General features: G+C 38.5%; 1 protein-coding gene across 1 annotated transcript in view; it reads left to right on the plus strand.

Moving 5' to 3' along the window:
- The window catches only part of LOC121445427 (peripheral plasma membrane protein CASK-like), a gene marked incomplete at its 3' end in the record, with an annotated part of 332,821 nt that overhangs the window by 244,709 nt on the left and 62,717 nt on the right, over nucleotides 1-25,395 (plus strand). Inside the window, exons 10-12 of the mRNA XM_041647561.1 lie at nucleotides 6,411-6,510; nucleotides 10,803-10,820; nucleotides 20,079-20,200. Of these exons, the coding sequence (XP_041503495.1) occupies nucleotides 6,411-6,510; nucleotides 10,803-10,820; nucleotides 20,079-20,200 (240 nt within the window). The remainder of the gene's footprint in view (nucleotides 1-6,410; nucleotides 6,511-10,802; nucleotides 10,821-20,078; nucleotides 20,201-25,395) is intronic.

The following is a 25,395-nucleotide window of genomic DNA, read 5'->3' on the forward strand; positions in this document are numbered from 1 at the left end:
TGAAAGCCCCACTACCATAATCTGTAAGAAAATATTTGAAGATCGCCTGCCATCCTTTATTCTTCCAAGTTAATTTTCTTGCCTACTCTTCTTATCCTCTGCCTCAAAAAGTGAAAAGGCACTGTGATAATACCCTCACGGGAAGCCATTGTAGTTCAGAACTTTCTGAACACCGGACCGCAGAGATGCAGAGGAAATGATTGATGCTTACTTGAACTGTGGTGCTGAATGTGTTAAGTCTGTTCTGGAAGTGGCTGACTAGATAGATAATGGTCTCTAGTCACATGACTCCTACAAGCTCAAAACTTATTTTCAGATGTCCTAAATTACACTATTAATTTATTATTCTTTACCTCTTGAAGATTATGAATGATATTTATACAGCTGTAGATTTTATGTAAATGTTGGGGGAACCTCTCACATTTTAATAGTACCATGGAAGGCTGATAGCCACATGTACTTATGTGAATTTAAGTTACTTAAAATTTAAGAATCCAAGTGCCTGTTCCCCATTCATACCATCATGTTTCATGTGCTCAGCAGACTCGTAGCTATGATATTGAACAGCATAGATACAAAACATCCACACCCTTGGAGAAGATTCTATTAGGTGTTGAATGCTGATGAACAGAAAAGGAACTTTTCACATATCATTATTAATGTTGAGCTTTCCTATTTAAGCTTTTCTCCTAATTTTTTTGTTGTCCGGAGTTCAAACTGGCTCTCCTCTGTCTGCTTTTATAAGATCCTTGGCAAAAAAATAGTTATTAATGACATGCCATCACTGACCTAGTACCCAAAGATACTAGGGTTTCTCTATGTACGCCCTTGGCTGTTCTGGACCTCACTATGTAGACCAGAATGACCTCAAACACAGAGATCCACCAGCCTCTGCCTCCTGCGTATACCACCACCACCTGGCCAAAGGTGGTTTCTTAAGGTTTGACATCTTTACCTTGACATGTACCTAAACTGGTATAGACATCATGTGGGAAAAAAAATCTAATCATTCAGAGTAAAATTTGGTCAGCTCTTTTGCAGTTAAGTTTCCTGTCCAACTGTTCAAAGAAACTATGGGCTTCTTTTTTAACTCTTCTCTAAAGCTTTTTAATCTTTCGTCCTCTTTTGGCTTCACATAACATTATACTATGTAAGGTTGAACCTTCCATTGCCCAAAACCAGATCTTTCACTCGGGCTTGGGCTCGCCCGTCACAGGAGACATGTTCTTCCCCTGGTGCCACAGAAGCAGACTTAGACCAAAAATAGCCAAACTGGTGACTAAGATTCATTTGAACAGGGCCAAACTATCACAACAAATAGGGGTCATGTGGATTTACCACATCCCTTTGCAGGCTATTTAAAGTCTCAAGACCAGCCAAGCAACATAGAATTAGGAACGTCAGCCTAATCATTACAGGCTTGTTTTCGGCTTCTGGCAAGGCTGCATTCCTGAGAATTGTCGGCCACCAGGTTATCACATGCCATGCCTGCCCTCCTCTAGAAACTCATACTCCTCCCTATGCCTCTCCAATGAACTTCTAGAACAAAGACTGTAACTTCTCTGCTTTACAACACCTACCACCCCACAGCTGATTTCCCCAAATGAACAGCTAGGTGCCCACTTATTTTTATCCCAGACAGTGATTTGAAGTTAGTTCCCCAAATGGGGCAGCATCCTAATTTTTAAGACTACCTTAGAAATGATTAAAAAACAAATTTCACTGAGAGCAGTTACTAATTTTTGATTATGGGTAGCAGAAGAAGTAAGAAGTACACAGCAATACATAGGAGCCGCTCTTGAGCTAATAATGGGTGGCTGAACCCCAATTCTGACTCTCCCTCATTGGAAGCCTTGAGCAAATTATCTAAAGTCTCTGTGTCTTAGTGTAGTCACGGGTGAGTTACCCATGTTCCAGTGGACAGTTCCATACCTGTATCCATGCAGGCAACTCTTGTTCCACCCAGTGAGGTCACAAAGTAAAAACAGACCCAAAACAAAAGGACAGAAAAGTAGGATGCAAGCAGTGGAGGATGTAGGGAGCTGGGTGTGACCAGAATATATTAAATACATGTAGAAATTGTCAAATAAGAAATTATTTTAAAAAGGAAAAGAACATAGCAAGGGAGATTTCTGACAACTCTCTATGGCTTTCCTTTATTGGTTTTGCAAATTGCAAAAGTATGCCTTGCCTGCTTCTCTGCCTGCCGATCAGTCTTCTCTAAGATGAGGCAGTTTAGGAATGGCCCTTTAGTACTTTAAAAGCAGAAAGTTGCGATCTTATCATGATTTTTCTTAACAGATTCTGAATAGTCTTAACTTAAAATTATGTTTCATCCTTAAAACATGCTAAAGTATACCTAGTAAATTTGAAGAGCAAGCTTCTTTGTCAGGGTTGAATAAACCAGAAAATTGGAGAACTGCTTATATAAGATACCGTTTTTATTGCTGTGCCCAACAGGCTGTTCACTAGCCATAGTTTACTGGAGGAGTTGGCCAACAGTGGCCTGGGGGTCCAGTTCAGCATTTGAGAGGTGTAAAGTTTTATTGAAAATCAGTGTTGTATATCATTTATATTTGTGTGCTTTGATGGCAGAGTTGAGTAGTATCAAAAGAAATCATGTAGCCTTTGAAGCCTAAAATATTTGTGATCTGTCCCTTTACAGGGTAAAAAAATGTTAACTTCTGGGAGTGTAGAAACATTTAAATTAGGAAGAATGGTCAGTGGATCTCAGTTCTGACCACTGTTGATAACACCTTTAATCATAACAGGTTGCTAGGCCTATCTGGACCTCAATTTTCTCAACTATGAAATGAATCTTTTAGAATTGCCCATCACTGAGATTTACTCTCAATACATAATAAAATTCTGTGAGCCTGAGCTATTTTGAAACTGTTTTCCTATTTCACATAATTGACTTGCATTGCATAGTGGAACCGTGTATGGTCACTGAGCTGAGAAAACTAAATAGACCAAACTGCCAGCCATAGGCCAGAGAAATCAGGAACTAGCTGCTTCAGAGCAGTATTTTCTGGCTCTGTTAAGTACTGGTATAAATGTTTAGAAGATCTTCAACTACAGAAGTAGTTGGAAAAGGCCTTAAAACCTAACACTAACATACAAAGAAACTCAGCTGAACTTAACTTGGAAATAAAACAAAACATCTCTAAATTTTGATTTGGGTATGTGGGAAATATGAGTTGATGCCTAAAAATTCCATTCTGCCCAGCTTTTAGGGAGCATGTATAATATGCAAGGTGAAATGAGACTCTTGTGTCTGTGAGAGTGGGAGAGCTGGCCATACTCCCCTCGTCTACCATGTTGTGGCGAGGGTGAGGAAAAGATGGCTGACACCTGTGCTGGGCAGGGGAGATGACCCTCCCCCTTATACCAGCTACAGAACTCAGAAAAGCGGACCCTGTACCTTACCTGAACAATACAGTAGTACCCTGTTGGCAGAGGTGTGGGAGAGCTGTCCCCATTATGCATATGTCGTGTGGTGGCATGGGAAGGGGAGAGAGGCCCACCCTAGCCATCCACATCTGAGGCACGTAGGAAAACTGGCCCTGAGGTCATAAGAACAGGAGCGCTGCCCTGCCCCTCATCTGCAGCACTCAGGAGAGTCGCCCCTGCACCTCCCCTGGGCAGCACAGTGGAGCTGGCCCTGAAGGTGTAGTTGTGGGAGATCACACCCTAAGGATGAGAAAGCAGAACAGGCCCTTACTCATCTCTGCTGCAAGGAGTGAACTGGCCAGGGCAATGCTGTGGAACTCACCCTGGTGGCAAAGACAGGGGAAATCTGGCAGGCCAAGCAACCCTGCAACTACCCAGGTCTAGAACCAGGGTTATGTGTTATTGGCCTACCCCAACATCCACCCCATTTGTGATCTCCTGGACAGCAGGGGAGGGGGTCCTTTGGACAGAGGGCTGCAGGATCTCCAATAGGGAAGCAACAAGATGCCCAAGAAGAGTCCCAGGGAGGACCCAGTATCAATGGTGTAGACTAGGAGCCTCAAACCAGACCAATGATTCTTTTCAGTGAACGCCTACATGTAAACATATATGGAAAAGGGGTTTACTGCGTTACTCATTGTGTCACAGTACACCTTCCATAACAAGATTTTCCCTTTCTTCCTCCCCTCCCCCTTTGTCACTTAAATTTATTTTGTTTTCTTCTGGGGGGAGATAGGTAAGATTGGGAGACATAATGTAACAGACACAAAGACTAAATAAAAAGAAAAGAAAAAGATTCTTTTGTAGAAAGATCTCAACAGTCACTATTTTTCCGATATGGTTGGTATAATTCTACATTAGAAACCTTGTTTTAACCCCATACTATGGGAAATCTAGGCAGTCACCTCAAATGGCAGTATCAAAACCATTTGTGTTTTATTTTCTATGTGTTTCACTTTTTTTGTCTTTTTTAGGGCGATAATTGTAGTGGTAGTAGTTGTTGTTTTAAGGTGATAATTTTAATGGTTGTGGTAGTGGTTGTTGTTGCTGCTGCTGTTTTAAGGCATGGTCTTACTATGTAGGCCAGGCTAGACTGGAACTCCCAATGTCCCTGCCTCACCCATAGTCACAAAATAGCATGCCTAGCATCAGTTCTTTACTTCCTGTAGTCTATTTTTCAATTAAAATTTAGAGGAAAAATCTTAACATGACCCCCCAAAAAAGTGGACCTTGTGGAAATGCATTGCCACTGGCTTTTTATGTATTTACCAACAAGTTTCTACATACATGGCAGATTTATCTTTCCTTTCAGAAAAACTCATGAGCTCAACATTTAAAATTTACATAGAAACTCTGATAGATTTAAACCACTTTGGCTATTTGATATTTAAACTACCTAAGTGAATTATTCTATATAGAGCATCAGAAGATTTGCACTTATGCCTGCCTCTATTTTAGTGGACTTAGTAATGATTTATACTTCCAGAATATTCGACAGAGTTCAAAGCACTTTTGTGTGCATTAAGACTTTTGGCAATGTTATATAGCAAAGTTAAGGTATATCCCCTTTGAGATTCTCAATTTGCAGATAAGAAAACCTAGAGAGGCATTAAATAGATGGCTCTGTCACAAAAAGTGCTTCCTACACAAGCACAAGAACCTGAGTTCCATCCCTAGCACCTGCATAAGAACACATAATCCCAGCCCTGAGGCAGAGATGGGGGATGCCCAGAGCCTGGTGACTAGGCAGCCTAGTCTACTCAGCAAGCCCCTGTTCCCAGTGAGGGACTCTGTCTCAGAAAGCAAACTGAATGGCTTCTGAGGAATGACACCTAGGTTTGACCACCTGTGCACACGCATCCACATAAACATGCACAAATACACACACAAGAACAAGACAACCTAGAGAGCTTTAATGATCTATTCAAGCAATGTTCCAGAGCTAGAACCAGGCAGAGCTAGAGAGCAAACATGGCTGTTTATGCTTTTTCCTATTAACTAAAACAATAACTCCCATTGCTTTCCCACACGGTACTCTTAAAAGATGCCAGGCACTCAGTATGCCAGTGCTTCTCTACTAGGGTTCAATGGGTCCTCTCCGTAGCTTCCAGGATCCACACATAACCAGGTGTGGTGTTCCATGTCTATAATCCCAGCACTTGGAAGTAGAGGCAATGGGATCAAGAGTTTGGGGCAGCCCCGATTACATAGCAAGTTCAAGGCCACTCTGTGCTACATAATACTCAATCTCAAAAACTGAAAAAAAGTTACATGTAGTTGATTCTAATGTATAGCCTGATTGAGAATTGATGTGCAAGAGTAGTGTAGTCATTGTTACAAAAAGAGAAGAGAAAAAAGTTTGATAAAAGAAAACCTCATAGTCCTACTACTCAGTGATACTAGTGTTAATATTCTGATATATGTTTACTGTTTTATAATTACTATTTTTCCAAAGAAGAAATCAGACTATGCACTACATTTTAGAAGCTTCTTTTTCTTTTGTTTTTTTTCACGACAGGGTTTCTCTGTGTAGCTTTAGCTATTCTGGAACTTCTATAGACCAGACTGGCCTTGAGCTCAAAGGATCTGCTTTCCAAGTTCTGGAATTAAAGGTGTTCACCACCACCGCCTGTCTTGAAAGCTTTTTAAAATATAATTTATCGCAAACATCTTTCTGTTCTACTAAATATCCTTTCTGCCACATCATTTTATGGTGACAGAGTCTTGTACCATATGTTACATATGCAAGTCCAAGACGTAATTAGTTTATGTACTTCATTCCGCAAATGGAAATGGTATGAAGTGATCCAAAGTTGTTTTGAGAGCCGCCTCTCTCCTAGCCAACATTCCTTACAAATATACTTTCTGCATAATTCTTAAGGTAAATAACCGTTTAGATAATGTCTTATGTTTCTGGGTATGTTTTAATTGTATGTTTTTTCATCTTTTTGCATTAGGGTGCAGTACTAGCTGCTGTGTCAAGTCATAAATTCAACTCCTTCTATGGGGACCCTCCTGAAGAGTTGCCAGATTTCTCTGAAGACCCTACCTCCTCAGGTAATTGGGAAATTCCCTCATTCACCTGTGTGAATCACTTGGCATACATCTTTTCTCATTCATTCTGAATAATCTTTGTGGGAATTTAGTCGAGACCTCCAAGAGATTCTAAAGAAGTTTGATAGCCACCAAATCCTACCTACAGGTGTCTGGTTCCTCTTTATTTGAATACCAAAGCTGTGTTCCCCGAATGCTCCCAAACCAACATTATGCCAGTTTCTCTTTACCTCAATACTTCTTCCCCTTTGTGCACTCCAAACTCTGTGCTCCATTTCATCCACCCCAATGTCATAATCAGACTCGCTGGATCTCGACAATCATCTTCTCCCCCTGCAAAACCTTCTAGTAGAAGATTTTCCCATGTCAGCTACAGGGAATCAGAGTTGGGGACAGCACTGCTTGAAATTTAGTCCTTCCATATAAAAGCTGTCTTGGGAGCTTTAAACAGTTACCAAGTTCTTCTTTCTGTAAAGTCTCTAACTCATGTGTGCAAGTATTCAAGGAAGAAGCTCATAGAAGAGTTACCTGTTTTGACGGATGACACGTAAGTACTCTCGGAGAAAAAGCTGCTAGTACTCACACAATCATTCTGCAAAATGCTCACATTTCCATCTGACCGGTGAGGTGTTCACCAGGACCATTTACTAAAACTCTAAATGACCAGTTTAGATGCAAAGTGCTCAGATTTCTTTTTTCCTTTTTATTTATTCTTCTTTCATACAATACATCCCTACCACAGCCTTTCCTCCGTCCTCTCCTCCCAGTCCTCCCTCACACTTCCTTCTTCCCCAGATCCACTGCTCCTCCATTTCCCTTCAGAAAAGAACAGGCCTCCCACTAATATCAGCTCAATAAGGCATAACAAAATGCAGTAAGACTAGGCACAAGCCCTCATATCGAGGAAGCCCAGCAGAAAGAAAAGGGTTCCATGAGCAGCAAATAGTCAGAGACACCACCCCACCCCCGACTCCCACTGTTAGGAATCCAACAAAAACCCCAAGCTAAACAACCACAGCATATATGCAGAGGACTTAGCCCAGACCCACGCAGACTATGTGGTTGCCACTTCAGTCTCTCTGAGCCCCTATGAACCCTGCTTACTTGGTTCTGTTTATCATTTTCGTGGTGGATCATTTTCTTGTGGTGTCCTTGACCCCACTGGCTACTACAATCCTTCCTCCAACTCTTATGAGGGGTTCCCCAAGCTCCGCCTAATGTTTGGCTGTGGGTCTCTGCATCTGCTCCCATCAGCTGCTGGAGGAAGCCTCTCTGATAATGATTGGGCCAGACACTGATCTATGCGTATAGCAGAATATCATTAGGAATAATTTCATTGACCTTTTGTCAGTCATGTTGGTTCTACCCTAGGTCTCTCAGCCATCCAGCTTCTGGATCCTGGCTGTCCAGTGTTGGACATGGGCTCCTTCTGGTTTATTTCCTTAGCTCCTGCATTGTATGTCATCGAGCCTCATCTTTACTTCTGTTCAAGACAATTTTTATGTGGTTGGATTTTTCCTTCTAATTTGACTTTTATATACCTAAACTGGTTTCTTTAATATTTGTATATGAGCATTAGAATTCAGACTTGAGACCCTTCCTACAGCATGAGCAGTATTCCCAAAGTCAGCAATATAAGAGTACTTTTTCCTTGGTGGGTCTAGAAATGTCAGTGTTTATGCTTCTGCTCTCTCTTCATGCACATATGTGCACACACAGACTCAATCTCTTACCAAGCAGTATGTATGTGTCTACACCATATGCAAAATGACAGGACTGAGTTTCCCAATCCAGCAGGTGTGTACTTCCTCCTTTTGACTTTTACCAATCGGGATATGAATCTTCCTCTTTTGAGTGAAGGTGATTTCCAAACACATTCAGAATCTTAGAGAAGTGACGGGGGTGGGGGGGGGGGGGAGAAAGCCCAGAGGCTTCCTCTTGTGCTGCCCCAGGACCTGCCTGAGCCCTTATGGTGCAGTGGCCTGGGGCATAGTTGTCATTATACACAGACTCGGATCAGTTCGTCTCTGCCCCCCCCCCCCCCGTTATATTTTGTTCCCATCCCCTGGACAATTTTTAGAGCTTGACCATTTCTCTTCTGGCTTTCAGCATAGATTACAGTTGACCATATGTAGGGAGAGTGCATCCAGGCATGGATTTTATTTCATATTTGTGATGACATACTAGATTCACAATTTGTACTATATTTAGAATAAATTATCTCTTTGAGATGTGTGCTCAATGTCTATACTGTCACTTCCTAGAAAACGTTGTACTCCTTGTAAATCACTTTGTAAACCTAATCTCCAGAATTTGCCTTTAATTAATATTTACCTCTCTACCCACTGAGAACATAATGAGGATGTAGGTGTTCTTTTTCTGAAAAAGTTGAAATTTTTCTTTACAGAAAGAAATTATATTCGTAGACATGCTTATTTATATTAAACATACTTTATCATCTAGATTTTCCCTTCTTTAGTACAATCTTTAAATGATTTGGTTGAAACAGTTTCTTAGTTTTTGTCATTTTTAAGCAATGACAAAAAAGCTTCTTCCACCATCTTGTAGGCAAATTGCAAGATCTCACATTAATTGTTCACAGTTGAGCATCCTTCTTGGCATCCCTTTCCTGCATTCTCATTTTGTTACGTTCTTTTTATCTCTTCTCTTTTCTTTAAATCTGGAAATTTCATGATCTTCTAAGCAATGTATATTTCAAATGGCTACGGCAATTCCCTGTAAAGGATTTTTTTCAGTGATGCTATATGGGTACTACAAACAAAAAGTAGAAGAATTAAAATCTAGATGTAAGTCACTACCATAAATGAAGAGGAAATTTTTATGTAGTCAGAAGTCAAAAGCAAAGAAGGTTTTTAAAGAAAAGTGTAAATTTTCCTACACGCTTCACATAGCTAAGAGAAATTATTTATACATTTCTAAAATTATTTTTTAATACTAAGCCTTTTGTGGAAGGCATTCTGCCCTAATCAACTTTACTGACCAAGCAGCCATCTGGCTACCGTGTCCTCTCTGCAGCCAACACTAATGCAGCCGCTGCCAAAAAAAAAGCCATTTCTCTATTTTATCTAGACTCAAATAGAGCTTTGCAATTTTGTAAATGAAAATATCTGCATTTGTTTTTCATTACTTCCATCTTTTTAGTATTTCCATTAATTTTCAAACCCAAAATCTTCTCTATTTATCCTTATACTTGTTCATTTTAAATTCCCAAACTTAACCTTTCCTGTCTTTCTGTTTGAATTTGTATGGGTTTGTTTTATACTACAAAACGAGAAGCACATTTTGTGATTACCTGCAAATGCATCCAAGACAAAAAAGAGAGAAATAGCTGCAGAACCTATACTTGTAGGGTACTGCTGGGGGGTGGGCAGAAAAAGGGCTGGGAAGACAAAACAGTGTATTTCACCACTGCTCATTCTTTACACTGACTGTCCTCGTCTTCTATCTTTCATAATACCTTTTCTGGTCTTTTTTTTTTTTTTTTTTTTTTTTTTTTTTTTGGTTTTTGGTTTTTTGGTTTTTCGAGACAGGGTTTCTCTGTGGTTTTGGAGCCTGTCCTAGAACTAGCTCTTATAGACCAGGCTGGTCTCGAACTCACAGAGATCCACCTGCCTCTGCCTCCCGAGAAAAGGCGTGCACCACCACCGCCCGGCTCACCTTTTCTGTTCTTACAGAGTGATAGATTGATACTTTTTTTACATAAGCCTAACAAAAGTAATAATTGGCAATCCCAATTTTGTTTCCCAAATTTTCTTAAAATTCTCCCTACAACATTTTTTTGAGGACAGTGACTATTACTGCTTGCCCACAAAATGCAGCATGTTATATCCTTAAATTAAAGTTTAACATCGTAATATGTATGCATTCGAGAAAATGTGAGTATTTAAAAATTAATAAGCTCCCCAGCTTGTCATCCAAAGAAAAGTTTGACATGTTTAGGTTATGCTATTGTAATGCAACACATTTTTTTCTTAAAGATACTTTTCTATTTTGATTTTTATGACCTTCATTATGTATTTACTAGATTCCTTAAGGTTAATCTTATCGTAAATAGTTACTTTGCTACTTAATTCAAAGTGGAAATAGTCTGTTTTCATATTCTAAAGCAAAGAATTTAGAATTAGATCCCAGTGACTGATGTGTGAAATTTTTTTGGGGGGGTGTCGACTGGGGGACTGTGCTTGTGGCTTATCTAGTGGGCCCAACTATGGCTTGATGACCTGCTTGCTCTAAAATCATGTTTGTCCTTTGTCCATATGCTGCCTTCCTCCTAGGACTTCTAGCAGCAGAAAGTAGGTATCCCTTTGTTTTCCTCTAAGGTTTATCTTTATGCAAAAGTGTTTGGCTTTGCATGGTTCATAACTGGCTTGACTTTTCCACAGCTGTTTGTGTTTAGATGTTTAAATGTGAATTTTACACTGTCTGACCATAAAATGAGAACTCGTATGTATTGATTTCCTGGGGCATTGCTATTCAACTTAATTTCTCACTTATTTCAAAAGTCAAAAGGAGGCAGAGTTAAATTTTCAACCACACTTAATATTATTTCACATGTGAATTTCAAACACAAATATATTCATTCAGGGACAAGATAACATTTTATTTTGAAGTTTCAAGAAAACTTTTAAGGTAAGTGAGTTTCCTTTTGACAGTTTCATACATGAGTGGGGTTTGTTGCTGATACAGAGTCCTTTCTCAGTTTATTAATGTTGGGCTGTGAAATGAGCCCTGAAACCATGTCCTTTAACAACTTGACCATTAAATATAGTTATCAGAAGGCATAGAGGTACACAGGTGCAACCCCAGCACTCAGGAGGGTGAGGCAGGGAAGTCGCACATGGAAGACCAGTCTAGACTATATAGTGAAGCCCTGTCTCAAAAAAAAAAATAAATAATAGAGAATAGTAATGATGGGTTTACCTTAATTGCAAAAAGATGTAATCTGAATATGTGGGGAAATTAATCTGTAAGAAATATGCACACATATGTAAGTAAAACTGAGGCAGTCCAGATAAAGTGGGTAGTTTGCATTAACGTCAGTATTCAAAATGCAAAATAAAACTTTACTTCAAAGTGATGCTTACTAAAGGAAAGTAAATAAGAGACAAAGATAAATTAGAAAATCTGAGTGCTAACAATTAAATTCATTGCCACTTTTGTTCATTTGGTATTTATAGCTAAATTTGCAGCCAATACAAAAATCCCATCATCTACTGGTGGTCTATGGCTGAGTACTGGATTGCTTCATTCTCCGTGCAGTGCCTGTGGATCAGAAGTAGGGGCATGGCTTTCCTAATGCCCCTGCCAAAAGATCTCTTGCAGTAGTGCTCCAGAGCTGCCATCCCCCTTTGAAGGCATGACTCACCCAGTAGTTAATAGAAAATTTCTGTTCCTCACTGGCTGTGACCTTGTCTATAAGACTGTTCACAACCTGGCAGCTTACCGCCCCAACACAAATGACTAAAGAGAAGCCAAGAGTTGTGCCCTTGTTTTTCCAAGACAGGGAACAATTTTTAACCTTGCCACAGAAGTGCCATTCTATATGCTCAGTCCCCATGCCAGGAGAAGGAGTTGATCACAAACAGTATATAGCAGGGGACAGGATCTTAGGGACCCAGAAGCTACCTATATATCCATGCCAGTATATAAATATAAAAATATAAATCAATATTATATTTTAAAATATAAAATAGAAATATAAAATATAAATAAATACAGAAATAGAAAACAATTAAGCAATCAAGCCCTTCTTTCCTCTTTCCTTATTCCTCTCTCACTATCCCTTTTAATCAACCATGCGCCTATCATCACAATTGAAGATGAGCATCCTATCCATCATTCTTACTAGTCTGTGTAAAACGTTACACAAATGGCCATTTAAGGGATAGCCAAATATTGTTAAAGTACTTTGAAAAAATCATGCTCAAAAAAATGTTACTACTTATGCCTACTGTCACACACCTTTAAGTCCCAGGACTTGAGAAGCAGAGGCAAGGAGATCTCTATGAGTTCAAGGCCAGCACGGTCTATTTAGTGAGTTCCAAGATAGCCAGAGCTGCATAGTGACATCCTGTCTCAAAAAAAAAAAAAAACCCAAAGTAAAAATAAAGAAAGAAAGAATATTACTTCTTGGAAACCAGCTATTTTAATAAACATGTTGTCACTAGAATTATAGCCTATGTATACTGATGAAATATATATGTATATATGTAGAGTTGCTTAAGAGACTTAAGATAATACATTTTTGAGGTACCTATACCATAATCTACATATAAGGAATCTGAGACATTATTATCATGTGCAAATTTTCACAACAGGAACTGCATATAGTACACATGCCAGAATTTAAAGTACAGTTTCCATTGTGGGATTTACTATTAGATAATTATAGCTTGATTAAAATGCTGAATTTGCTTTAGACCCTGAAAATAAAAGCTGTTGACTAGGGGATGGTGGTAAGAAGAGATGGGCTGCAGTTAGAAGGGGCCATATTTTTGAGTGATGGCAGACTATATTTAAATTGGTGAGTTAACTTAATAAAGTACACTTTTGATTAAGAAAAAATTTTGAGACCAGGTCTCACTATGTAGCCCTGGCTGGCCCTGAACTCACAGAGATCTGCCTTCCTCTATCTCCTGAGTGCTGGCATTTAAAGACATGTGCCACCAAACCTGGCAAAACAAAATATATAAACATTATATTGCTTAGCTGAGGACAGGGTTAACATCTATAATCTCAGCACCCAAGAAGGATGAGACAGGATAATCATAACTTCAAGGCTAGCCTGAGCTACGTAATGAAACCCTATCTTTAAATAAGGTATCATGTTGTCAAGGGAGAGGCCTTGAGTGGGTGATGAGAATGTATGTACAGTGGGACAGTGTTGTGTTAATGAGCCTCTCCTGAAGTGGGCAATAGACCGTATTGCTTACCCTTCAAAAGAAGTGGGTTGCCTTCACATGCTGCATTTGCCAGTGTTGCCATGTTGCTTAGCTGTACAAGAAATGTATGTACACAAGAAATGCACACAGCTCTTTCTTGAAATAACTACAGGTAAACATTGGAGCACCCAAGCCCATTGAATGGTAAACTTGAGATTCATATACTTTGCTGTATTTCAGTTTTATCTAGGGGAGAATTGAAATCTCTGCTGAACTGTTCAAGAGTGAAGTGACTGGTGTTAGCCACTCACCACTTACTTTGCCGTGAATGAGAAATAAAGCGATTTGCCAGTGGATAGCTGGCTATAAAGTGATAGATCCGTACAACAAGCTGTGAACGACTCTGTGGGCTGGGTGGTTCTCAGACTTTCTGCCTGTTTGGAGTTGTTCATAGTTTGCTAAGTGGGGGAAAGGTTTTGAGAGGGACTCAGACTACACTGACACTGAGAACCACGTAGTTTAAACATTATTCTTTTGTCCTTTGGGGTTTATTTTCACTTGGTAATTTTTTTGTGAGACTTTACCACCCTTGAAATAAAACTGTTCTGGATCCAGAGCTTTTATTGACCTTAAAAACATAGTCCCCTTTAAATAAATAGGCCTAGAAAACACTTTTAAAGTAGTTGACATATTTATGCTGTTTTTACTATTGTTTCATAATAGCAACAGAAGACTTTTCAGGAAAACTTTCTGAGAAATGAGATTCTTTACAAAAATAGAAATATTTTCAACCTGAACTTTTAAAAACACACTTGATTACTGAATGAACTGTGTAAAATATTATCCTAAGCCAGGATATAATTGCTTTTAGTAAATTTATCAGTGTAAAAGTTTGAGCAAAATGCTAGAAAAGAATCTTATATGGTAAATGCAAATGAGATTAAGAAGAGAATAGAAATTGGAAAGCACAGCATTACTGACCATGTGATGTGGGCGCATTGCCAAGGTAATATGTGGTATAAGGTTATAGAGAGAACAATGGAACAGGAGTCATAGTTGGGTCCTAGGATTCATTTCTCCGCTCCCCATCTAAGAGTAGCCCTCAGATAGGTTATTGAGCCCTGATAATCTTCCAGTTTTTCAAATGTAAAAGCATTTGCCTGCTTAACAGTGTTGCTGTCAAATCACGTCAGATAGCAAGGATAAAACACAAATTACCATACATACATTTGTATGAAAATAATTTCCACTCTGATTTTTATCTGGGCATGCTATCTCGCACCTGTAATCCCATCTCTTGGAGACTGGCACAGGAATTTGAGGCCAGCCTGAGCTACATAGCAAGATTCTGTTTCCAAAAAATAAAAATGTTTTCTGTGGGTAAATCTTCTATTTTAATACTTAACTCTAAATTCTTCAAAATTTGTTTAGAAAAAATACTTTTAATCAAGAATCATTGATAAAGCATCCTTTTGAACCACACACTCTACAAGGTACAATTCAGAATACAAAAGCAAATAGGATGCCTGTGGTTGTGCCACTAGATAGCTGTCTCCTAGGGAGAACTTGTGGACTACTTACTGGCTGATTGGTTTGTTTTTTTTAAGGCAGTTAAACATTTATTCCAAGGTTTTATAGGAAAGTATCATTTTCAATCTTTAAAAAAGTCATTTGTTCCTAGATGACAATATTGATCTACAAAATGAATACTAGTAACAGCTTAATCATCTGTCTAGTGCCTGTATTTTAAATCTGAAGCAATAGCAGTGGGAAAACCTTACCAAAATCTTTATGTCAATGTATTTTTACCCAGGTTTGTTTTATTTTGTATGAATATTTTGCGTGTGTGTGTGTGTGTGTGTGTGTGTGTGTGTGTGTGTGTGTGTGTTTCTGGTGCCCTCAAAGATAAGAAGAAGCATTATATCCCCTAGAGTTGGAGTTACAGATGGTTGTGAGCCACTGTGTGGCTGCTGGGACTCAACCTGGGTCCTCTGAAAGTGCAATCACTGCTTTTAGTACTAAGCCATCTCTCCAGCCCCATGTTAATTTATTTTTTTCTTTCATTGAAGAACTACGGGCCTTTTAGATGGGTTTGGTACTTGATTAGAGATACTAATTGTACACATCCATCAGCCCCAAAATATGTTTTGTAGTTCTGCTGGTCAAACCCAGAGAAAGAAATAACAAGATTGCAGGCAATGGCACAGCAGAGGCTGGAGGATCTCTTATAAGTTCTAGGCCAATAAAGAAATAATAAGACTAGAATTGGTTCTTTAAAAAGAAGCTATGGAAATGGTCACAGTTTGGGATGGAGTATAGTTTAGTAGAAGAGCCTTGACTTCAATCTCCAGCTCTGAAAATAATAACAACAGCAGCCACAGGTAAAGGAAAGATTTTAAAATTAAAGCAAAACCATTTATTCAATTTGAGAAACGAAAGAAAAATTAAGTGAAACAATTCTACATAATTACAGAAACTTAGTGACTTTTTTTCAATGACTTAAGTACAACTGGGGAAGTGTTCCCTTTCATGAGGGAGAGTACATTAAATGAATCCCATTTGTGTATAAACTAGTAAGGGACTATAAGTCCCTCCAGAAGTGACAGATAGAAGTATAGTAGACCATTGGAGACAATGGGAATGGAGGCTAACAGATGTCTTCCATGTTTTCAGAAAGACATCCATCCAGTGGCCCCATCAACAGATTTATCCCGTGGTTAAAGCGGGGACTTTCTGCTCATCCTCCTCTTCCTCCCCAACCCTGTCCCAGGATTACTCACTTCAGGGTGTAGTTTGCCTCCTGCATACACCAACCCCGGAGCTCCTTGAGGCTTGAGAGCATAGTTCTGTTTTCCGTGAAGCCCCTACCTAGCACCTGGCACAAAGGAAAAACATTCAGTTCAATAAGGAACTTAGTTATGGGCTGATGCACTAGGGCCAAGTTCTTTTCCAACCTCTATATCTATGCCTGAACCACGACTGTTACAGTTTCCTATGTGCCTCCTAGCCAGGCAGTTAGTATAGTAAGTCAGGCAAAGCATAGACTTTTAAGCTAAGACCTAGTTCTACCACTTCCTACCTGGAACCTTTGAAAAGCAAATCTCTATCTAGAAAGATGGAATGATATCTGCCTTTATGTGTTGGCAAATAATAGAAACTAAAGAATTCATAGCTGCTGTTCTTATTAATTCTCTTTTTAATTTATCTTTATTATTTTAACTGTATGTGTGTGGAGGGGGTGTATGCCATGAGTACAGTTGACCACAGAGGAAAGAGGCATCAAATCCCCCTAGAGCTGGAGTTACAGGCAATTGAGAGCTAGGAATTGAGCCTGGGTTCTCTGCAAGAGCAGCAAGTGATCATAAGTACAAGCCATCTCTCCAGCCCCTATTAATCATTCTAAGGGACATTCCGGTTCACAGCTTGTAGACATTATAAAATATATAACATACAGACCAGCCTTGGGGATTTTATAACCCTTTAAAAAAGGAATAAACAGAAGTCCAGTGAGTGACATGTGGAATGTACTGACAGGACAAGAAAGACACACGTACTTGGGGAGTTCACAGATCCACTAGTGATATACACTGGTCAGGTACAAGCGGGAGTGCTTTCCACTCACCAGCCTGGCCACCTTAGTATTCACTTAATACATGATGATTTTGTTTTAATCTTATTAGGAAGCTGCTATATAGTTATATATATGAGCACAAAAAATACTAAAATGACTGAATGAAAATAACTAGGTTTTATGTTATCTGACTTTAAGTATACAAAAACCTATTTCCTTAATATTTTTGTTGCTTTAATTTCACAAGTTTAAGACTTTAGAACTGATTTTAACAATTTGATAACCCCGGTATCATTTAATTCTGCTAGTGATGATGTGCTTTAAGGAATTCAAGATTCATAGGGACATTGGGGACTAATTTTTTTCCACATGTTCTCTTAACTTTGCAGATCTTTCAGTAAGGATGAACAAAGTTGGTTTTGTGTTACTTTACAGTGTGTTGTTGTTGTTGTTTTGTTGTTCTTTGAGGGTTTTGCTTGTTACTACATTGACCAAAATAAAAATCCTAAAAGCGGGTAAAAGGCAATAGATTGCATCCGTCCATACACCTTCAGGAATACCAGGGGCAGAGGACTGGTTGTACCTTTTTATCCCATTCAAAACCTACTTAATATCTCTGGTGAAAATCTCAATAGCCTGATAGGCATAAATTATCCAAAATTTAAAAGTACCACTTGTTACTTCTCAACAAATAAATGGTCAAACTAGCATATTCATGCCATGGACTACAACTCAGCAGTAAAGAGGAGCAAACTGGATAACTGCAGAGAAGTATGCCAGATTTAAAAAAAGAGCCAATCTCCTGCCAGGTGGTGGTGGCACATACCTTTAATCCCAGCATTTGGGAGGTAAAAGCAGGTGGATCTCTATGAGTTTGAGGTCAGCCTGGTCTACAAGAACTAGTTCCAGGATAGGCTCCAAAATGACAGAGAAACCCTGTCTCAAAAAAACTTAAAAAAAAAAAAAACAGCCAATCTCCAATGGTTATATGCTATGTGATTCCATTTATATAATATCACAAAAAGACAAAATTATAGAAGTGAAGAACACATTGGTAGTTGTCAGGGCTTAGGAAAGAGCAGAACAGGAGGAAAATGAGTGGCTTGGAGGCATCATGAAGATGCCTTGTGGGGACAGATGTTTGTAGCTTATTTTACCTGTATCATCATCCTGACTGAGATGTCTACTAAGGTTTTGTCATATAGCAATATTGGAGGAAACTGGATGAACTTAGATCTTTGTGTCATTTTTTACAAGTGCATTGCATCTATAACTATCCCAAAATAAAGACAATTTTTAAATAGCCACAGTAATTTCCACGTGGATAGATTTGTGACTTAAACACCAAAACTTTAATATAGCTAAATAGTACTATGAAAATCAGTAGCTTAGGTAGCAACTTGTTTTTGCTATTGTAGAAACCTTGGAACATATGAACAAGAACAGGATGAACTTAGTAGGGAAATAATAGTTACGCTTACACTTCTGGTAGATTTAGTCCTATTTTTTCCACTGTGTGTGTGTGTCTGTCTGTCTGGGTTTTTTTTTTACCATAATTAGGAAATATGTTACATGGGTTATTGTTTTACTTTTCTAAATTTTGTATCATGAGAATTTTATTATATCTTCATTTTTTTCAAAAAATTTTTATTCATCTATATATTTCATTATGTGAACATCCCGTAATTTACCTAATCATTATCTATTAGATTTATCTTCCATTTATATGATAAATATCCTTGTACAAAATCTTATTTTTCTCTTTAAGGTCAATTTTTGCAAATGAAATTAGCAGATTGAAATACATTAGCATTTAAGGTTTTTTGACATATGTTGCCAGATTACCTTCTGGGGAATAACACTGATTTACATTCTTACCAATAAACGTATTGTAATGGAATCTAAGACAAGAAGAACTAGAAACAGTTCTTAAGAATATTTCACTTTTGTCTGAAACAGGATTTTTATAAACTCAGCACTGACATTTTGGATCAGGCAACTCTTTGTTGTGAAGTGCTGTCCTAGACCTTGGAGAATATTCAATACAATACCTACCTTCTACTCCTACAGACCAATAGCTACCCTCACTTCTGCTATTGTGACAATCCAAAATAGCCCCAGACACTAAGAAATGTCCCCTTGGAGAACAAAATCCAAATCTCCCACCCAGCTGAGAACCACTAATCTGAAGACATAACTATGAATGGAGTACTTATTCTTAGACTTTCTTGGTATATACAAATGTGCTGAAGCCTCTAGGGATTCTTCTTATCAGATGTTTATTTGCATGTTGTCTGTAGAGTAAGACACATTCTTTAAGGCTGTGTATATGACTTTAATAATGTTCATGTGTATCTTTCACTAATGATACCTGCCTAGTGTGCTAAACATGAGGAAATGTAGGGAAACTGATAATGCTTCCATTCTCTGCCCTAAAAAATGATTTTCTAAAACTTTCATGTGGTATTTGGATGTGTCCATTATGCATGCACCTGTTTGTCTACCAACCTTTGTCTTTGGGTCTGTATAATGTCCTGAGACAATGAGAGTAACTTTGGTTCTCTTGACTTCAGATGTAAAGTTTAAAGAGGAATAAGCTGCCTGGGGTCTTTGCTAACTAAAACTATAAAAGAATTTGCAAGCTTATTTTAAGCAGCAAGATCTCTCAATTGAGGGTTTGTGCCTCTTATCCATAGTTGACTGTTGTTTCTTGATAGAATGCCCATGTGTAAAAGGCCCACCTATGTTGTTTCTATAATATTGCAATGCCTTGGGGTTCTCTACCCTTACTCTTTAGCTGATGTATAACTTGTTGCACCCAGATCTTCTGTCACAGTAGCCCAGTTATGTTTATAGAGTGCTTTAATTTAATATCCATGCTTAAGTTCACTTTTAAAAACAAAAGACACATTTTGTTGAGAACATAAATACTCAAAATATTGTGCCCTTTAATGATATGAAGCACATGTAAGCCTCTCCTTCATAAAAACGCGAGCCTTCTGAATCCTGAGCTCATTATTATTAAATGCAAGCTTAAGGTTACAAGGTAGTGTAACAGTGGTGATGTGCTAGCAGTTCTTTCCCATTGCACCCTCCAGGAGCTGTGTCGCAGGTGCTGGACAGCCTGGAAGAGATTCACGCACTTACGGACTGCAGTGAAAAGGACCTAGATTTTCTACACAGTGTTTTCCAGGATCAGCATCTTCACACATTGCTAGATGTAAGTCTCGTCTTTTTAGGTTTTTTTGTTTGGAAAACATTTACTATTTAGCAGACCTTTTTACTTTATAGAGATTCACAGATTTCTATCTTTGCACTTCATTTTCAGTTTCTTTGAATCTATGAAAAATGGGACAAACTATATAGTACAACTTCCAAACCAAAATAAAGCAAATGTGTAGTACAAATGCAGTATATTTTATCTAACCACAATGTGGAATTTGTATATACTTATATTTATAAATAATGTGTGCATGCAAGTGATGAGTTTTTAAAGAGTGTAGTATAACCCTAATTTACCAACGTATATTTTATTTCTATTATAATAAACTATTAATCTTAACGGTGACTTCTTTCTGTTGCTTTAAAACATTATTCCTCAAGCATGCATACAGAAGTGATAAAAACAAATGAGATACTGGGCAGTGGATTAGCTCTCTTCGCACACATAAACATTTAATATCACTGGTACACTGGGATTCATACAAATGTCTTCAAACATAAGAGCGTGTTCCATCATTAAATTTGGCAGGCTTCTTCACCAGCAGATTAGGGCACAAATAAACAAAAAAACAAAAACAAAAACAGAAGCTAGACTAGGTGTGGTGGCACACGCCTTTAATCCCAGCACTTGGAAGGCTAGGGCAGGCAGATCTCTATGATTTTGAGGCCAGCCCAGTCTACAGAGATTTTCAGGCCAGCCAAGACTGCACAGTGAGACCCTATTCCCCCTCCCAAAAAGAATATAAACAGAAACTGACCATCCATGCCCACCTTCAGTGTAGTATCAGAAAGAATATAAATAGAAACTGACCACCCATGCCCACCTTCAGTGTAGTATCAGAAAGAATATAAACAGAAACTGACCACCTATGCCCACCTTCAGTGTAGTATCAGAAAGAATATAAACAGAAACTGACCACCCATGCCCACCTTCAGTGTAGTATCAGAAAGAATATAAACAGAAACTGACCACCCATGCCCACCTTCAGTGTAGTATCAGAAAGCTTGCGCGATTTCTCCAGTGAAAATCTTGGATGGTTCTGATGGTAAGAGTACATGTCAGTCATTTTTGTAGGAAGCTTTTTGCCATAATAAGAGAACAAAACTTGCTTTGGAAGACCTAGAAATATTTGGTACTACTTGATTCACACACCATAGGATACAGATTACATTAAAGCAAAACTTTACAGGATATTCTATAGATCATTCTTCTGCTATGGCAGTAAGGGAGAAAAGACTTTAATTGGTTATGTCATGACTAAATAAGTGTGGGATTCAAAATGGGCATTATTATATTAACAGTGCTAAGATGTCCTGAAAAAAGAAACCTTTTGAGATTTATTTAATAACATTTCTCAAACTAATTCGGGCACAAATCTTTTACTTTGAAATCCTGTAGAACCCTATTTTGATGAGTACTGCTATGGGGAAAGCTGAGCTAAGAATGTTGCATGATATTGCAGCTTCACACTGAATAATTATAGTTATTGAAACGGTTTTTCTCCATAAATTTGGTCAAAAATTGATTATCAGATTTCCTTAGTTTAGCTTTGGGGGGGTGACGTTTATGAGGCTATGTGGATACATGTGTAGAGGCCAGAGGTTGACATGGAGTGTCTTCTTTACTCACTCTCTACCTTATTTTTTGAGACAAGTTGTCTCACTAAACCTGCAGCTTTTTTATTCATATAGGCGGACTGGGCAGTGAACTATAGGGGTCCTCCAGCATTGAAGTTGCAGACACAATGCTGAGCCCAGCTTTTTATATAGATTCTGGGGACCTGAATTCAAGCCCTAATGCTTACACAGTGCACATTTTACTCACTGAACCATCGACCCCTCCCTTGGTTTGGCTTTTTATATGATTAACTGCTATAACAAACAGTCTGAAATTCTGTATGAAGAGGCTGGAGAAAGAGCACTTGCTGTTCTTCCAGAGAAGTCAAGTTCAGTTCTTACCACCCACAACAGACATCTCACAACTGCCTATAACTCTAGCTCCAAGAGATCCAACACCCTCTTCTGGCTTCTATAGGCAACTGTGTTTACAGACACATACTCACACATAGACACATGTAGGTAAACATAATTTAAAATGAGTGTGGAGCTGGTAGATCGCTCAGCGGGTGAAGGTGCCTGCTGTCGAGCTTAATGACTCAAGTTCAATCCCTGGAACCTCATAGTGGAAGGAGATGATCAACTCTTGCAAGGTGTCCTTTGACCTCTGACTTCAGAATGTAAGGGACCTAAAAAATACAGTTTAGACACGGGCATAGATTGGAGGTGTAACTTGGTGGTAGAACACTTGCTCAGCATGTTCAAGATCTTTGGTTTGATCCTCAGCATTCAGGAGACGGAGGCACAAGGATCACAAGTTAGAAGCCAACCTGGTCTACACAGTGAGACTACCTAAAAAGGAAAAGGGCCAATGAGGTGACTCAGCAAGCAAAGGCACTTGCTACCAAGTCTAATGTCCAAAGCCCACACAGTGGAAGAAGAAAACTGACTCCTCAAAGTTACCTTTGACCTCCACACACGTGCCATAGCATGGAGCCCCCCAAACACATACACATCATACATATACACACATACTCACTCACTCTAATAATAGTAAACAAATTAAAATTCTAAAGCAAGAGATAGTAGGGATGAACAGCTCTTGGGGAGAAACTTTTAAAACTTTGTCCATCCGTATTTCCTCCTTCCACTACTCCACACCCCATGCTTTGAATAAATTGTTTTGTTTTACAGGGTCCTTAATAGTGACAACCACTGGCATAGTTTTGAGGACTATGAATTCTTTCAGGTTGCTGAATCCCAGGGAACCATTTTATGTTATTCTTGTTGACGCAGTAACATTCTAAATATCTGAGTTGGAGACCAGAAGTTTTAAGCTGACAAAACAAACAAGAGTAAGCGCCTAGGGATGACTGAAGAACATCTGAGGCTTTGTTTGCCCTAGTCAAAGCTTCAAATTTGAACAAGAAGTTTAACATTCAGGAAGACATCATTAGAATTTGGAGGGAACAAAATTACCATAGTGTTGACGTGCCTGTCATTTGCAGCAACATGAGTGACCCTGGGAAGCATTTGGATTAGTATAATCAGCCAGACACAGCAGGACAGCTGCAGCGTGGTGTCACTCATATGTGGGATCTAACACTGGCCTCATAGAAACTGAGTAGAAAGAATAGTCATTATGAGTAGCTGGAGAAGTTGGTAGCGGAAGGATGGGGAGAGGTTGGCCAATAGTCCAGAGTTGCTGGGAAGAATGTGATCTGATAGTCTCCTGCACAGTAGGGTGACTTTGGTTAACAATATCTATCATATTGAATATTTCAAAGTAGCTATAAGGGAGGATGTTAAGTATTCTTACCACAAATAAATGATAAATGTATGAGGTAACAGGTATACTAAATACCTTGATTTGATTGCCGCCCAATGTCCTCTTCTTTTTTTTATTGATTTTTATTGAGCTCTACATTTTTCTCTGTTCCTCTCCCTGCCTCTCCCCTCTCTCTTAACACATCGTATCATTGTCTACAAATAATGTATAGTTATTATAAGAGGAGAAAAACCACTGGTTCCTCAGAGGAAGATATGTTCTGACTTGAATTCTAGTTAATCTAGAGTTAGAAATGAGTCCAAAAATCTCCAAATATTTGCTGCCTAACTATTCCCAGCACATGAACACTGTTCCTCATTTTGTAGGCAGAAATAGAGAAAGGCATGAGGGTGACCTGCTTACGTCAGCTTCTTTCAGCCTCTGCTTAAAACTCTAAGGCACCGTGTTAAGATGATCTACATATTAACTATTTAGGTCATTTTAGTGAGATATAATTTGACATAGATACTAATTCGCTAAGGCTGCCAAATCAAAGTATCACAAATCAAGTGGTTTAAAGCAGCCACTTCTAACCTTTACTGGCTGTCCCCAACCCCTTGACTTGTAGATAATTCCTTCCAGTCTCTGCTCTGTTCCTCATATGACACTGTCGTCTATGTTTTTTTATCTGTCTTTACATGGCCTCCTTGAAAGGACACCAGCATTGAGTTTAGAGTTGACCCTGATCCAGTAGACCTCATCTTAATTACATTTGAAAAACCTCCATTTCCAAATAAGTTACATTCTGGGTCTCTAGGTAGAGCTGAACTTTGGGAGACACAATTCAACACAGTACAACATGAAAAACTGATTTTACCCTGAATAACCATTTCAATCAGGTATGAGTGCTAACTGCACAAATCCAGCATAAAATAATTCAATGTCATTCTGTCCTTTACTCCCTTTACATTCTAGGAAATAAGGGCTAAAGTATAGTCTTTGTCTTCTTGTGGTCTTTTCGAATCAGTGATGGTTTAAAATTTGTGTGGTATTTTGGATGGTCAGTTGATGTATACGTTTTTGATGGCTTTATTTTTTAGATTAAAAAGCATTTTTTAAATGTTATTTTAGAACAATTCTCAGTCTTCTCATTCTTAGAGAAATTTCCTTATTACAGAATAAATGTTTACTTTGTAAGTAAAGTATTATAAAATATTGTTAAATGACACATTTCATCATCTCTGCCACATTTTGACAACTAAGCTTCAAAAGTTCACTCACTGTCATACCTGACTGCTGGCATGTAGCGCCGTCATGGTAGCGACTGTGATGCCCCACCTAACTAATAGGATTTTGTAGGAAATCTCAAGTTTGTTCTCCAAAACTGTAACCAGTAAATGAATTGCCAAAACCACAAAGCCAACTCTAGGAGTGGCTTAATTTGGATGTTGATTTATAAGAAGACTAATAGATTAAGTAGTGTTTTAGTTTTAAATAATATGGTAAAATATTGTATTAGAAATAAACAAGTGCTGGAATCTCTCATATTGCGTATGACTGGCATCTTTATTATATTTCTTTATTGCTTAGAGACAAGAGTTTTTCCATCTAGTCCGGAAAGCTACAACTCTAGATTTACTATTTTGCATCTTTGAGATGACATTAGTTTAGTAGACATGTTTGAAATAGAATATTTTTATAACTCAGAAGTTTCCTAAAGGAGAAAAGAAGTAGAACTTTTTAGCAACTTAGAGTCTGACAAATAAATTACAACAGTTGAATGTGTAATGGCATTGCCAGTCAGGAAATGCCAAAACTGTTTCTCATGAATTCTGGATTTAAATGTCTGAAATGAGAAGCCCTGAGGA

The sequence above is a fragment of the Microtus oregoni genome, unplaced genomic scaffold (genome assembly GCF_018167655.1).
Source record: "Microtus oregoni isolate MIOR12 unplaced genomic scaffold, Mior012 000189F_ref0000355, whole genome shotgun sequence".
NCBI classification, from domain to species: domain Eukaryota; kingdom Metazoa; phylum Chordata; class Mammalia; order Rodentia; family Cricetidae; genus Microtus; species Microtus oregoni.